This window comes from Ammospiza nelsoni, chromosome 25, assembly GCF_027579445.1.
Source record: "Ammospiza nelsoni isolate bAmmNel1 chromosome 25, bAmmNel1.pri, whole genome shotgun sequence".
In the NCBI taxonomy this organism is placed as follows: domain Eukaryota; kingdom Metazoa; phylum Chordata; class Aves; order Passeriformes; family Passerellidae; genus Ammospiza; species Ammospiza nelsoni.
The window spans coordinates 4,176,433-4,192,364 of record NC_080657.1 but is presented as its reverse complement, the minus strand read 5'-3'; the positions used below and the strand labels follow the sequence as shown (position 1 = coordinate 4,192,364).

At 49.0% G+C, this 15,932-nt stretch overlaps 1 protein-coding gene across 2 annotated transcripts; it reads left to right on the top strand.

The window, feature by feature from the left end:
• Positions 1–6,185: 6,185 nt before the first annotated feature.
• On the top strand, positions 6,186–7,818 carry POU3F1 (POU class 3 homeobox 1). Of its 2 annotated transcripts, XR_009419993.1 has the most exons (2): positions 6,186–7,432; positions 7,789–7,818. XR_009419993.1 is itself a non-coding variant. In XM_059488765.1 (1 exon), the coding sequence occupies exon 1, from the start codon at positions 6,186–6,188 to the stop codon at positions 7,299–7,301; it is 1,116 nt and encodes a 371-aa protein (XP_059344748.1). In that variant the 3' UTR covers positions 7,302–7,765. The 2 variants fall into 2 exon arrangements, 1 of the variants encoding a protein (XP_059344748.1); XM_059488765.1 differs by lacking the exon at positions 7,789–7,818 and having other exon boundaries at positions 6,186–7,765.
• The last annotated feature ends 8,114 nt before the right edge of the window (positions 7,819–15,932 follow it).

The window sequence follows — 15,932 nt, the reverse complement described above, 5'->3', positions numbered from 1 at the left end:
TTAGGATTTTTCCTCCTGAGAAGCTGAGAGGCCTCAGAAACAAAATGTAAACATTGATTATCTGCTGCTGAGGAATGCAACAGGTGCATCTGTGATTGGTCTCATGTGGTTGTTTCTAATTAATGGACAATCACAGTCAGCTGGCTGGGACTCTCTGAGACAGAAGCTTTTGTTATCATTCCTTTTCTATTCTTAGCTAACCTTCTGATGAAACCTATTCTTCTATTCTTTTAGTATAGTTTCAATGTAATACATATCATAAAATAACAAATCAGCATTCTGAACCATGGAGTCAGATCCTCGTCTCTTCCCTCATCCAAGAACCCCTGTGAACACGGTCACTGCAGTGCCACACACGTGCTCCAAGCCATGGGATGTGCATGGATTCGTGGATTCATCTCTGTGCACATGCACAGACCCTGCTGGAGGTGGAGTGGGGTGAGCAGAGCTCTGGGTTATCCCTGCCTCCTCCTGCCTGTGATAATCCCAAAGGCTGTGGTGCGTGGTGGTGGATGTGTGTGTACATCTTTTTCCCTTTGTTTTGCTTATTACTTTTAATCCCCTGGGGCATATCTCTGAGCTGAAGAAGTTTAGAGCTGATATAGCTTTTTAAAGTGGGGATTATGTAAATGAATATTATGGGGCTTTCATAAATAGGGATTATTTGTCGACTGCATTTGAGCGCTTCCTTTGGAGCCATTAAGGTCTGTTGTGTAAACAGGAATTTAGTGACTGCCTAATCTAAATTTCATTGATTCAATAAAAGATTACAACAGCATTTTTTGCATTCATTTTGGTCTCAGGAGAACTTATTTCTGGACAATTTTCAAATAATTACAGGACTGTATATGAGTACAGCTAATCACAGTGGGCACACCTCAAACATTTGTATCAACTGTTCTTAATGATTTGTTCTCCAGTTCTCTTCCTCTCTAGCTTTAAATTCACTGTTTAATTTTTTTAATTCACTGCTGTCCCAGCCACTAACCTGTTCACTGTCACTCACCAAATTAAGAATTCTGCACGTTTAAATGAGCAAAGCAAAAAATAAGATTTTCCCAAAAGGTATAGCCACCCAAAAAGTTGCAAAAATTTCTTATCTGTGCTCCTAGATGTCCTAGATGAAAGACATTTAGGCAAAATGCTAAAAATTCTGGGAAATGCTGCCTCTTCTCAGGGCAGTTTCACACTTAGAGGCAGATTTTACTTGGAGAATTGACTCTTAGCCTCCTCTCAGCTGACAGGAAATGCAGGTGCCTTTCCCTGCTGCAGAGATGGTGCAGAGCCCCTGCTCTGTCATTTTTGTGTAGAGAATAACACAGGAATAATCAGAAGGCAGTATTGAAGAAAGAGTAAAGACAGTTTTATTCAAGAGAATTGAGCGGTTTTTATGGAGTGATATGATAGATTTTATTTGATTGGCTAATTAGCAAAAACATCTTCCTCACACACTGTCTTTGAAAATAACTGAAAGACAAAGTAGAAAAACACCACTTGTATGTCAGAACCCTGGAAATTCCTCTGGCTGCCCTGGAGACCCTGGCAGGGGGCTCAGACACCCTGGCACAGAGTTAAAACCACCTGTGCCTTTGATTTTAGCCCGTGGAAAAAACAATTACCAACTTTGTGTGAAGATGCACAAGCCACAAGAGTTTGAATAGAATGATAGTGAGTTTATCACAGGGTGAAATGTAGAATTTTGGGGATTTAGAATAGGGGTTCAGGAGACAAGATGGAGGAATCTGGGTGTGTTCTGTCTTTCTCCTTCTTCTTCTTGGCCTCCATCCTCTGCTGTGATGGTGGCACTTCTGGATTGGTTTAGAGTAGAGACAGAGTGTCTGACATAGGTGATGGGTATTGGAAAATTATTGTAAATAAAGTACAGGTAGTTCTTAGTATAAAAAGCCAACACCACCCCAAGGGCAGGGACTGTGCCACAAACTGACCTGCCAGACAGACCTCAGCAGGTCAGAGAAAGAATGTCATAGACAAGAAATAATAAACAACCTTGAGAATGAGAACAGAAGAATCCTGGCTCCTTCTTTGGGTGTCAGGCTGGGAAAAGAGACTTTGTGACACATCTCAGGGTCATCCTGACCACGGAGACCCCCAAGACTTGTAGGCAGTTTATGCTTAACAAGTTATCACATCCTTACAACTCCCTAAAAATCCTCACAAGTCACTGTGAGAAACTCTTGCCATTTCTGTGTCCCGTGGCATCCACACTGCTCCAATGTTCCATCCAGCTGTTCCAGCTGCTGTCTGAGAGGGGCCCAGACAGCAGCAGCAGCTGCCCCCTCAGTGCAGGAGGCCCAGATGTGCCCCAGATGCCCTGACAGGACACAGCTCCTCATCCCAGAGCATTCCCCAGCAGCCCTGAGTGCCCTGGGGCTGCATCCCTGGCTGTGCACAGCAGCCCCAGCTCCGCTCCCTCCCTGCTCAGCCTCCTCATTATTATTGTTCCAGTCCTCCCACCAGCCTCAGATCCAGCTGCATTAGGCAGGTTCTGATGCTGTCACAGTCACACAGAGAATGAATCATATTGAACATCGCCCATGGGGTTGTTTATTCCTTCAGGAGGGAATGGACCGCATGCCAATATCCCTGGCAAGGCTTAATGAAGGAACTGGGTTTTGCTAGGAAACCTGGATGCCCTCCTACAGGGATTTGCTGGATGCTATGGCTCTGAAAAGCTATGTAAAAATATATATTTAAAAAAAATCTATATATTATATTATATCATATTATATTATATCATATTATATTATATTATTTATATTATATTATATTATATTATATCATATCATATCATATCATATCATATTATATTATATTATATTATATTATATTATATTATATTATATTATATTCTACATAAAATACATCTTAATATAACAAAATATATGTTATATAATATATTAAAATATATTAAAGCTATATTATATATATTATTTATTAAAATATTTATTAATTTTAAAATTAAAATTAAGAATTGTTAAATTACTTAATTTTTAAATATTAAATTATTTATTAAAATATTAGAAATTATATTTATAAATACATATTATAAAAATGTAATAAAATATATAATAAAATTATTTTAAAAAATATTTTTATATAATACAACTTATTTTTTAAAAAAATAGGAAGACACTTGCAACATAATGAAATTCTTGGTAGGGTCTTTTAAGCTCTGCAGCTCCTCAGTTCCTGACCTCAGTGGATACAGGGATACCAGGAATATGCAGGTCTGGCTCTTGAAGTTAATGCTTGTACAGGCATCTTAATCCTTCCTGTCCTCCTTACTTAGGTTCTACACCCTCTCCTTTGCTTTTGTCTCCTTCAAAATAGAGAACTTTGCCACCTGGCTCTGACTTCTGGAGCTGGGAATCACTGAGGGAGGAGTTAAATGGGAATTTTGCATCTTCCCCTGCTGTTTGCTGTTCCCAGTTTTTAAAGTGTGTTTCTGTTAAGCAGAACAAGCCCAGAGCAAAATCAGTGCCTTGGTTTACAAAGATCATTTGGTCAAACATAAACCAGCACTACTGTGCAAACAGTCTGTGATGGGCACCTCAGTTATCACACATGATGTGGTTTCTCCTTTGGTAATTTCTGAAACATATAGAACAGATGAAAATTTGAAATGCAATCCAGTCTTCAGCCTTTGGAAATGATTCATTCTATTAATGATTTACTGATTTACACACAGCTTATTTTGCATAAAGTTAGAGCTCGGCACATTTATTCACTGTGATTCCCTTAAAAATGGATATAAATATCAAAAGCAATTGGCTACCAAAAATTTTAATATTACAGCACTGCATCATGCAGAGTTGACATGAATATGAGTCTAGGTCAGAAAAAATATAGAGAAAATGCTTAACCAAGTATGATATTTTACAGCATGTCACTGAATCATTTGAAAGGCTTCTATTCATTACAAACGTGTGCAGTGTGGGCAAAGGATTCCTCAGGAAAATAAGGAAGATGAATTATTCTCCTGATGAAATATGCTGCATGATCTATAGGAACCCATCTCTCCTACAAAGTCCAGCCTTTCTCTAGGGCTGTACACCTGAAAAAGAGAATAATTGCATGTAATTCCACAGCAAAAAATGCAGGTGTTCAGTCCCAAACTTGTCCCCAAAGCCAGCGGATACTGAGACTGCCAGCAGCAAGGTGTGCCACCCTCCTGGCTGCTCTTTCCATGATCCAAGCAAGCAAAGCCCAGCAGCTCCCAGGCCCCTGCAGGATGCTGAGCCCTTGCCATGGACCAGCCCTGGGCTGCTGAAAGGCAGGAGCAGCTCCTGGGGCTCTGGGTGTTGTCACCTGCAAGCCTGGAGGAGCACACAGAGCTCTCCAGCCCTGTGTGATCCCAGGCTGGAGGATGAGGCTCAGTGTGGGTGAAATCAGTGAGCACAGGGTGGTTGTGGCAGCACTTTGACCCTCTGGCACCCACAGGGCCAGCAGGACAAGATGCCAGTGAGGGCAGAGGTGGGCACTGTGCTGCCCATGTGCTACTCTGGGGTGTTGCAGCTTTCTGCCCCCAAACCCAGAAGCCCAAACTGGTTTGTCTGCCTGCTGGCTCCAACCATGCAGACCAGGAGGACCCTGGCCCAAATCAATGCTTTGGTACCCCGAAATGCCAAAGTGCCCCCAGCACACAGGAGGGGATGTGGCACACCTCACAAAAAGCCTTCCAGGAGGCTGCAGTTAATGTCCTCAGCAGCAGCAAGGCCATCCTGGCCAGCTGAGGAGGTGCAGGGATGTTGACATGTTACACTCGTACACGTATCGATCCGACAGTCCATTGTGCACCAGAGCCCTTGGCAAAGGTCGCTGTCTCTGCTCCCACCCTGCAACAGAGCACAGGGACAAAGATTAAATTTAGAAGTGATGAATGCTCCTGGTGCCCACCTGATTCACTTTGGGCCTCAAGCCCCAGATGAAGTCTGGAGCTGGCTTAATTAAGACATCCCTTGCCCCCTCCCAGCGCTGCCAGACGTGTCTGTTTCTTGTTGTCATTGTCTTTTCCCACAAATTCCTCCACCCTTTATCCCGTGCCAACCCTCAAACCGGCTCAGAGACTTGCCTCTGAGGCAGCATCCAAGACCCACATTTCCCATGACGCCCAAACAATCTCAGATCCTCATTTCTTGGCCCTTGCTTTAGCAAGGAGCTCCCACCTTTCCGGGGTCCAAGTTTACCAAAAAACCTCAATCACGACTTTTAACGTCCCAACTGGGTCTGGATTAGGACGCAGTCCAGTGGCTGAGCCCCAGGGGCCACCCCCGCACAGCGACTGCAGGAGCCAGAGCTCCCCACCTGCCTGGCAGCAGCCAAAATTCAGCAGAGGGAGTGGGCACGGGGAGCGGGCAGCGGCTGCGGGCAGAGATGCGGGCACAGGGCTCGGGCACAGCGAGCTGGCACAGAGTGCGGGCAGAGATGCGGGCACAGGGTAAGGGCAGAGGGAGCGGACACAGGGAGCGGGCAGAGATGAGGGCACAGGGTGAGGGCACAGGCTGCGGGCAGAGGGTGCGGGCACAAGGTGCCGGCACAAGGTGTGGGCACAGGGTGCGGGAAGAGATGCGGGCACAGGGAGCGGGCACAGGGTGTGGGCAGAGGGAGCGGGCACAGGGTGTGGGCGGAGGGAGCGGACACAGGGAGCGGGCAGAGGGAGCGTGCAGAGATGCGGGCACAGGGAGCGGGCAGAGGGAGCGGGCAGAGATGCGGGCACAGGGAGCGGACACAGGGAGCGGGCAGAGGGAGCGGGCAGAGATGCGGGCACAGGGAGCGGGCACAGGGAACGGGCAGAGATGCGGGCACAGGGTCCGCACCGGGTCCGCACCGGGTCCGCACCGGGTCCGCGCCCGGCCCGCGCGGCCGCCGGCAGCTCGGCATGAATGAACCGCGCTCCTCCAATCGGCGCCCGCTCCGCCGCGGGCCGCCCCGCCCATCTCCCCCGCCGGCCAATCCCGTGGGCAGCGCCCTCCCGCCGCCGGCCAATGGCGAGCGGGCGGCGCGGGGCGGGGCCCTCCCGCCGGCGGCGCCCTATGGCGGGGCGGCGCGCGCCACCCGCGGCGGCGGGCGGGCCAATGGGGCGCGGGGGCGGGGCAGGCGCGCGGCGGCCCCGCGCCCCGGCGCGCGGCTCTAAAGCGCGGCGCGGGCGGCGCGGCGCACACGCGATGGCCGCCGCCGCGCAGTACCTGCCGCGCTCCGCCGCGCTCATGCACCCCGACGGCGACCGCCTGCACCAGGGCACCACGTACCGCGAGGTGCAGAAGATGATGCACCACGAGTACCTGCAGGGACTGGCCCCCGCCGCCGGGCACGCCGTCGGGCTGGCGCACCACCAGTGGCTGCCCAGCGCCGGCACGGACTGGGGCAGCGGCGGGGGCGGAGGGGGCGCGCACCTTCCGCCCGCCGAGCACGCCAAGGGCGGCCCGCCGGGACCCCGCGAAGAGCTGTCGGCCGCCGCCTTCCACCACCGGCCGCACCTGGTGCACCAGCCGGCGGCGGGCGGCGCGGCGGGCGGCTGGGCGCAGGGCGGCGCGCACCACCTGCCGCCCATGTCCCCGCCGTCGGGGCAGCCGCTGCTCTACGCGCAGCCCTACGCGGGCCTCAACGGGATGCTGGGCCCGCCGGCGCCCGCGCTGCACCACGGGCTGCGCGACCCGCTGGGCGCCGAGGAGGCGGGAGGCCACGAGCTGGCGGCATCGCCGCCGCCGCTGGGGCCGCCCGAGCCGTCGGACGAGGACGCGCCCAGCTCCGACGACCTGGAGCAGTTCGCCAAGCAGTTCAAGCAGCGGCGGATCAAGCTGGGCTTCACGCAGGCCGACGTGGGGCTGGCGCTGGGCACCCTGTACGGGAACGTCTTCTCGCAGACCACCATCTGCCGGTTCGAGGCGCTGCAGCTGAGCTTCAAGAACATGTGCAAGCTGAAGCCGCTGCTCAACAAGTGGCTGGAGGAGACGGACTCCAGCACGGGCAGCCCCACCAACCTGGACAAGATCGCGGCGCAGGGGAGGAAGAGGAAGAAGCGGACGTCCATCGAGGTGGGCGTCAAGGGCGCCCTGGAGAACCACTTCCTCAAGTGCCCCAAGCCCTCGGCGCACGAGATCACCTCGCTGGCGGACTCCCTGCAGCTGGAGAAAGAGGTGGTGCGGGTCTGGTTCTGCAACCGGCGGCAGAAGGAGAAGCGCATGACGCCGGCCGGGGTCCCGCATCCCCCCATGGAGGACGTTTACGCACAGGCGGACACTTCGCCGCTGCACCACGCGCTGCCCGGCGCCGTGCCGTGACTGCCCCGACGGCGGCGCGGCGGGCACGGGCAGCGGGGGACGCGTTTTAATTTATTCTCAGACTGGCCCGGCCGCCCGCTCTATTTATTCGCCCGCCGGAGCCGCAGCGGCCGCCGCAGCAGTAGCCAAAGGTTTGCGATCTCTAATTTATTCCCTTCCTCGCGCGGCCGGGAGGCGGCGGCGCCCCCGGCTCGGCCCGGCCCGGCCCGGGGGGACGCTTCGAAACCATTTCCCGGCCCGTCTCTATTTATTTCTAACCGTGCGCGGAGCTCGCACCACCCTCCCGTTCGTTGGTGGGTTCAGTCCGGTCCATTCCCCTGGGGGTTTTCGGTTCGTTTTTTTTTTGTTTTTTTTTTTTGTTTGTATCTCTTATTGCAAAAAAAACCAATGTAGACTGCGAGGGTACGTTTCTATTTATGTTATAGTAAATATTTTATTACTTACATAAACCATTTACCCAGGAACCGGTCTCGTGTCGTCTTTGCAGGCTCGGAGCGCGGCCGGTGGTTCCCGTTGCCGGTATCGGTTCGTGCCCGGCGGGGTTTGCCCGGCCGAGCCGCTTCTCTGTGTGGATGCTCTTTGTGCACCTTTCCCCGCAGGGTTTTTAGCGATCCCAGCGTGGCTCTCCGCGCTTCGGGCTCGCCCCCTTGCCCTGCGTGGATGCTCTTTGTGCGCTGCCGTGTTCCCCGCACCTTTCCCCGCGGGGTTTTGACCGATCCGAGCGCGGCTCTCCACCAAACAGCCCGCACGGAACTTTCCTCCCGTGTATCGCAGGGAAATCCACGCACGCTGGTGTTCTGAGTAGATTCTTTCTGCTCAAACCACGCTCTTCGCTTTCTCTGAATCACCAGCTTTTCCTTGCCGTGGTTTCATGCCCGAGTATTTGGTGGTTTTGCCAAGAAAACGCAGAAAAATGCATTTTCAGCCTGTCGGTTCTTGGAAGAGTGATCCTGCATCTCTAAAGCTTCTCTTGCAGCACCAAGAAAAGTCGCATGTGAGGATTGTTTGCCTTTGCAGGTCCTTGGATTCCTGCGGTGTTTTTTGTGTGTTGGGAGAACTTTTGAAAAATGTTCCCGTACAGAGCTCTTGCACTGATTAAATACTTGATCGAAATCTGGTAGCAAAGGACCAAATTCTTTCTTTTTTTAGTTGGCAGAGAATCTACTGATGTTCTCCCATCTGGCACTGGATGGTTTCCCCACTTTATTCAGTACAAATTATGTGCTGTGAAAACAGAAGCTTTAAAGGGGATTTTCTAGCGAAAGCACGGCATTGTGCATTGCAGTTTATGTACAATTCTTTTTAATATATATAAAAAATTCTAACATACCAAATGTAACTTGCTCTTGAAAATTTATACTTGAAAATTCTTGTCTTCGGTGCAGTTTGATTTTGTTGCATTTTGTGCCTTTGGTGGGGGTGTATATTACTTGTCTAAGCAATGTCACATTTGCCATTGATAATGTTATAATTTAGTGCATTTTCAATGTTTCTTCTAATGTAGCTATTCCACATCAGCTAATACAAGACTATCAAGTTCTCATTCAAAATTCAAAAAGTAAACTGATTTTTGAGATTTTAAAATAAAGTCACTTTGAGCAGTTATTTCATCAAATACCCTGTAAAGAAATGGTTCACTTTGTGATACAAACCAGCCAGTGAATGCTGTGGGTTAGGGTATTAATAACTTCCCTTGGCATGCAGAGCATAATACAAAATCTCACTTAAAGGGCTTAGTGTGCAGTGTGTGTTCTGTCAGCTTTTGCTACAGGCTTAGCTTCCTTTTTTGTAATGAGATTGGTTTTTATAGAGGAGCAGAGAATGGTAGAGATCCTGAATTCAAAAAGTTTCGCTGTTTTTACTGAATATTTACTAATTTCTAAATAGCTCTGCAGATGTAGTAGCTTAGATGATACACTCCAGTAAAAAAGTAAAGGAGGAAGATGATTTAAGGATTTCAGTCAATGTATCATGACAGCGTTTAAATTAATTTCCAACTCTGAGAATCTGTCCTTGGCTGTTACCTCGTGTGTTCCCCACACATGTACCATTGTTTTTAGTGTTTTGTCATGCTGTAATTGCAGCCTTTGCTTGGGAATTTCTGTGTGACAGCCAGGCTTTAAGGGAAGAAGAAACAAAACTGAACAAAAGAGGGGTTTTTTTGTTTGCTTGTTTCTTAAAGAAAACAAACTCGTTTGCATTGAATGTTTAATTGTGCTGATTTTCTATAGCAGGAGACATTTCAGTAACCTCTTCATTGTGAGCTAACCTGGATGGCAAACAGGATTTGTATTGATACTCAGAAGGGCAGGGTCAGTTTTCACATTGTGTTCTGCTAAGGGATGAGATGTGCTGTGAGTGCTGGGGAGGATGAGCACCCTTGGGTTGTTCAGTGTGTCACATTCTATAAGGCACTGGCAGCCCTGCTGCATTTGCTCTCTCGTGCTGTTGAGCAGCAAAAATAAAATACTCTTTGTAGACCTCCTTGCTGCAGTGCTCAGCTGCTCTAAAAATCAGATGCCCCAAAGGTTTGCCTATCTCAGAATAACTTGTTAGTTTTCCTGGTCAGGGATTAAATGGCTATTACTGGAGGAAGACTTTTTTTTTTTCTTCCTTTTTTTTTTTTTGCTGGTTGTTTCTCACTAAGGTGAAAACACGACCTCATACTACTACATCAGTATTAAAGCAAGAAAAGGTAGGACTGTGGTGTTGGTCCACTAAAGAAAAGCAGATGTACAAATACTTATTTAACAAAGTAAATAGTAAACATACAAAGTAGGAAGTGCAGATAAGGAACAGAAGCACTGCCAGTGCAGTTTAGAGAGGGGTTTAGGTGTGTGCTGGTGGGAAATCCTTGCTCTAACCCAGAGCTCTCTGCTGCTGAGCAATGCCTGGCCCTTCAGATCCCCTTCAGAGCATTCAGGCTCTGGTTGGTCCTGTGGTGGCACCAGAGCCTGAATGTGAACCAGAGACTGCTGTGCTTGGGGCAGTGCCATCCATCACCAGGGCTGGGCTGATCTTGCCTTGCCCACACTCCAGAGGGGCTGCTGAGCCTGGGTTTGCATCTCACACTGCTGAGGAGCTGACCAAGGGTTTGCATCTCGGAATGCTGAGGAGCTGACCAAGGGTTTGCATCTCACACTGCTGAGGAGCTGACCAAGGGTTTGCATCTCAGAATGCTGAGGAGCTGACCAAGGGTTTGCATCTCGGAATGCTGAGGAGCTGACCAAGGGTTTGCATCTCAATGCTGAGGAGCTGACCAAGGGTTTGCACCTCAGAATGCTGAAGAGCTGAGCCAGGGCTCTTTGGCAGGGTTGGGGATGTTGGTACCCCGTGAATGCAGCCTTGGTGTGGGCTCAGCCCTTCTCATGCTCACAGAGGGTGTGAGCTGTGCTGTGCCTGCCTTGCCAGGGCACAGAGCCTGTCTGTGTGCCCCAGGGACAGGGCTGTGCTCCCCACACCTTATAAACTGCTTATTGGTAATTTTGGGACATTGCTGTTTGCTGTTAGGCTGACAATATTCTATAGGGCGTCACTTTTTCCCTTTTCCAGTTGCCTGCCAGCTTTCATGCATTATTAGGAGAAGGTTTTAGCATTCCAGTGTCCAATTTCTTCCAGGTTTCTTGTCTTACAGCATTATAAGAGAAGGAATGCTTGCTGTACAGCAACTGCAGGAGTGACTACAGCACAGCAGTTTGCCTGGCGAGGCACAGTCACTTGTAATTAGTAATGCCATGTTCATCTTATGCTTTCCACTGAATCTGGTCTCTTCTGAGGGCTGCCCAGCCAGAGCTGTGCCTGATCCCAGCACAGTGCTGTGGTGCAACTGGCCCCTAATGAGCTAAGGCAGCAGCTGAAGCACTATAATCTCTTTACATGAAAATTCAGAGCATCAACATTAACACCAAAGAGTCTTGTTCCCAGTTTTGCCCACTCCTGCTTGCTCTCTCCCTTAGAAGGAGGGATTTCAGTACCATCAGGTTAAACAAATCTTGCAATTCTGTGCTAATGTTGTTTGCATATATTTTCATTTTATGCTAACTCTGCCGCTGGTTGTTTGGAGCTGGATCAGCCCCAGGACAACTCAGAGCTGTCACTTCACAGGTACTGGAAGCAGATTTGGGTCCTGCACTGGGGCAGAACTCCACAACTCTGGAATTCCTTCTCCTTGTGTTTTCCTTACAGTTTGAAATGAGCCCATCCTGGCTGGTGACTGGAGCTGGTGCTTGCCCTTGCCATGGGCTGGGGATGGGCACTGGTGGGGGCTCTGCCTGCTGCCCTCTTTTCCTGGAGCAGATCAGCCCCAGCAGGACCAGGAGCAAGCTGAGGTAGCATGAAGGGTGGGGTTTTTTGTTTTAAAATGCTAAATGTGCATAGATGAGTGTCTGCTCTCGCTAAGTTTAATATTGCTGCTCAGGGGGACCAAGGCCAATGTACCTTCCTGAAATGAGCAGCTCCAAAGCCCAGGATTTCTGCAGGCTTCCACCAGTGAGTACAATGGTTTGTGGTTTGCTCAGTGGGCTCTGAGCAGCAGCACCATGGATGTGCCTGTGCAGCAAACACACAGAGAAGGAGCTCAATAAAGTCTCTCGTGGGAGCCAGCGCTGCGCTTTGCCACGCTGATTTATGGGCGTCCAGCTTTGCTCCCACTTGTGATTTGCTGCGAGTAGGGGTGCCCAGCAGCAGAGATGTGGCCAACTGCACTTCCTCAGGGGTTCTCCTGTGTCCTTGGCAAAGCTCTGCCAGCAGAAGTTCCCCCAGCTCCATTTGAGCTGACACGACCCAGTGTCTGTGCCGTGCGTGGGGATTACGAGATGCAAAGGCTGGCTTAAAGCATGTGGTGCTGCTTGCACCATGTAATGTGCATGTTAGATCAGCCCTCATGAATATTTCATGGTCCTTGATATCACATTATTTTTGGTGTTGGGCAAATTGAGCGTTATTTCTTGTAAAGGTTTGACATTGCTTCCCTGGCTCAAACGCTGCAGCAGCGAGGAATGCTTTTCATTCATGCCAAACTTTAAAGATGTTTCTTTATTTTCCTTTTTCTCACCTTTCTTCTGGAGCATTCTGCCTGATCTGGTGTTTGTGCAGCACCAGCAGCATCCATGACCTGTTTCCTTGTGGATTTTGGCTTCTCTCAGCTCCACAGGGAAATCTGCTTTCCATCGCTGGACCAGATTCTCTAGGGCCAAAACTCCCAGCAGTTACCACAGAACAGGATTTCCTACTGCATTTTTAGGGAAGGTGGATGGTTCACAAGAGCTGCACCCCAATCAGCTCTGTCCTTCAAAGTAAATCAATGAAAAAATGCACAAAAATCTTCTTGCAAATATCACATATATGCACGAGAGGTGCTGGAAATGCCAGCTCTGCAGTCAGAGATCAGTAGAAGGTATGAGAGAGCTAATGGGAAAATAGACATCTTTATATTTTACTTTACTTTTTTGGGGTTTGTTTGGTTTGGAGGGTTTTTATTTTATTTGGTTTTTTTTTTTTTTTTAAGGGCAATCTGTCCTGTGATTTTTATTCCCTGGAGCTCACTGTGTATTAGTGCCTCTCAGTCACACTAAAGGCTATGTGACTGACATTATGCTGGATCATAAATTTGTAGCCAGACAAAACTCTAGGAAATGAATTTACACATTTGCATCTTTTGCAGTGATTTGCAGGATAAAGAGTCAGGCTATTGCATTAGATGGCTTTATGCTGGGAGATGTTTTAAATAAATAACTAGTTTTAAATTGGAGATGTTTCTTCAGTCATGTTTAAGAATAACCTGGTTGCAGGCAAACCAACAGAAGGACAGGTAATAAGGGAGTTGTACATGAGGGTGATTATGAGATCTGCTACAACACAGACTTTCCTCTCAAACGCTGTCAGAACTCCTGCATTTTACTCCCATATCCCCCGTTCATTTTCTTAAGAACCATGAGAAATATTTAGGATTTTTTTTTCCCCCCCAGTGTTCTTCTCTTATGAAGTGCTGTCATAAACCATGACATTAAATCACAAGGGTTAATTTACACAGATTGCTGAGCCACCTCAGCAAAAAGAGCGGCAGCAGCAGCGTGAGATGCAGAGGGAATTCTCAGTCCCTCTGAGCATTCCTGTGAGATGCAGAGGGAATTCTCAGCCTCTCCATGGGAAGAGCATCCCGTGTGCAGAGGGAATTCTCAGTCCTTCTGTGAGAAGAGCATTCCTATGAGATGCAGAAAGAGTTCTCAGTCTCTCCATGGGAAGAGCATCCCCATGAGATGCAGGGGGAATTCTCAGTCTCTCTGTGGGAAGAGCATCCAGTGAGATGCAGAGGGAATTATCAGTCCTTCTGTGAAAAGAGCATTGCCCTGAGATGCAGAGGAAATTCTCAGTCCCTCCAAGCATCCCCATGAGATGCAGGGGGAATTCTCAGTCCCTCTGTGGGAAGAGCATCCCTGTGAAATACGGAGGGAATTCTCAGTCCCTCTGTGGGAAGAGCATCCCATGACATGCAGGGGAAATTCTCAGTCCCTCTGAGCATCCCCATGAGATGCAGAAAGAATTATCAGTCCCTCCATGGGAAGAGCATCCCTGTGAGATGCAGAGGGAATTCTCAGTCTCTCTAAGCATCCCTGTGAAATACAGATGGAATTCTCAGTCCCTCTGTGAGAAGAACATTGCCCTGAGATGCAGAGAGAATTCTCAGTCCCTCCATGGGGAGAGCAACCCTGTGAGATGTAGAGGAAATTCTCGGTCCCTCTGAGAGAAAAGCATCCCCATGAGATGCAAGGGAATTCTCAGTCCCTCTGTGGGATGAGCATCCCTGTGAAATGCAGGGGAAATTCTCAGTCCCTCTGAGCATCCCCATGAGATGCAGAAAGAATTCACAGTCCCTCCATGGGCAGAGCATCCCTGTGAGATGCAGAGGGAATTCTCGGTCCCTCCATGGGAAGAGCATTACCCTGAGATGTAGAGGAAATTCTCGGTCCCTCTGTAAGAAAAGCATCCCCGTGAGATGCAGACGGAATTCTCAATCCTTCTGTGAGAAGAGAATCCCTGTGAGATGCAGAAAGAATTCTCAGTCCCTCTGTGAGAAAAGCATCCCCATGAGATGCAGAGGGAACTCTCAGTCCCTCCACGGGCAGAGCATCCCTGTGCACAGCAGGGACTGATTCTCGCTGCCCTGCTCCCTTCTCACTGCTCTGTGTTTGTTCCTGCTGTGCTCACAGCGCTCCTGGCCCTGCTGCCCGGGGCTGTGGGGAGCAGCACGGGATGTTTGTGTTGAGGAAAGCGCTGTGGAAGGGATCACTCACTGCTGGAGCTCTGCCCTCCACCGGGGGCTCCATCCCGAGCCGGGCAGCGCAGCCCCGGCTGCTCCAGCAGCACCTCGGGGTGATTTCATGCACATGTGGGGGATTTCATGCACATGTGGGGGATTTCATGCACATGTGGGGGATTTTATGCACATGTGGGGGATTTGCTGGGTCCCCAGGATGGAGGAAGAAATGATGAATCTGACTCCAAGTTCTTAAAGGGCTAATTTATTATTCTATTCTATTCTATTCTATTCTATTCTATTCTATTCTATTCTATTCTATTCTATTCTATTCTATTCTATTCTATTCTATTCTATTCTATTCTATTCTATTCTATCCTATCCTATCCTATCCTATCCTACTAAAACTATACTAAAGAATAGAGAAAGGATACAGACAGAAGGCTTAGGAAGAATGAGAATGAAACCTCATGGCTGACTCCTCAAAGTCTGACACAGCTGATGGCAATTGGTCATTAAGTAAAAAAAATTCACACGTTGGATAAGCAGTCTCCAAACACATTCCAAAGCAGCAAAACACAGGAGAAGCAAATAAGATAAGATTGTTTTCATTTTTCTCTGAGGCTTCTCAGCTTCCCAGGAGAAGAATCCTGAGCAAAGAGGATTTTCCAGAAAATATTACAGTCTTTGTTTTGGTTTTTTTTTTTTTGGGGGGGGGGGGGGGTTGTTTATTTGTTTGGGGGTTTTTTGATTTTTGTTTGTTTGGGGGTTTTTTGTTTTGTTTTAGTTTGGTTTTTTTTGTTTTTGTTTTTGAGAAAATCTGTCCTGTGATTTTTATTCCCTGGAGCTCACTGTGTATTAGTGCCTCTCAGTCTCACAGGATGGGCCAAGCACTGATGCTCAGAGTGACTTGGACACTAAAAGCTGCCTGTCCAGAGCCCTGTGCTGCTCTCCCTCCACCTCCCCAGCCTGGCTGTGGGGAGCAGCCCTGCAGGCTGGCCCTGCCTCGCTGCTGCTGGGGACAGGCACAGGTCAGCGTTGCTAAAAGGGAGAGAATTGAATCAATATCTGCAGCGTTTGATATTCTGCCCAGTGGAACACCTGTTATGGCTTTAATTACTATTTCTAAAAGCAGCGTGGAACGGAAAGCAAAAGGCAGAAATAAATAGCAAGGGGTGATCAATTGGGCGTGAAACCCTTGTTATTGATCACCTTTAACCTCTGCTTAAACTAATGACAGAGCTACCATTTAACTGTCCCCAGGCACAAAGCGCATCAATTGCACAAGTGCCACATAAATCACGGTGGGCTGCAGCAGGCTGGGGGTGCCCCTGGGCCAGCCTGGCCCTGGGGGGCTGCAGGGGGGCTCTGCTGCA

Excerpts from the sequence above, each read along its gene's own strand:
- POU3F1 (XM_059488765.1), top strand. The coding sequence starts at position 6,186 with ATGGCCGCCGCCGCGCAGTACCTGCCGCGCTCCGCCGCGCTCATGCAC.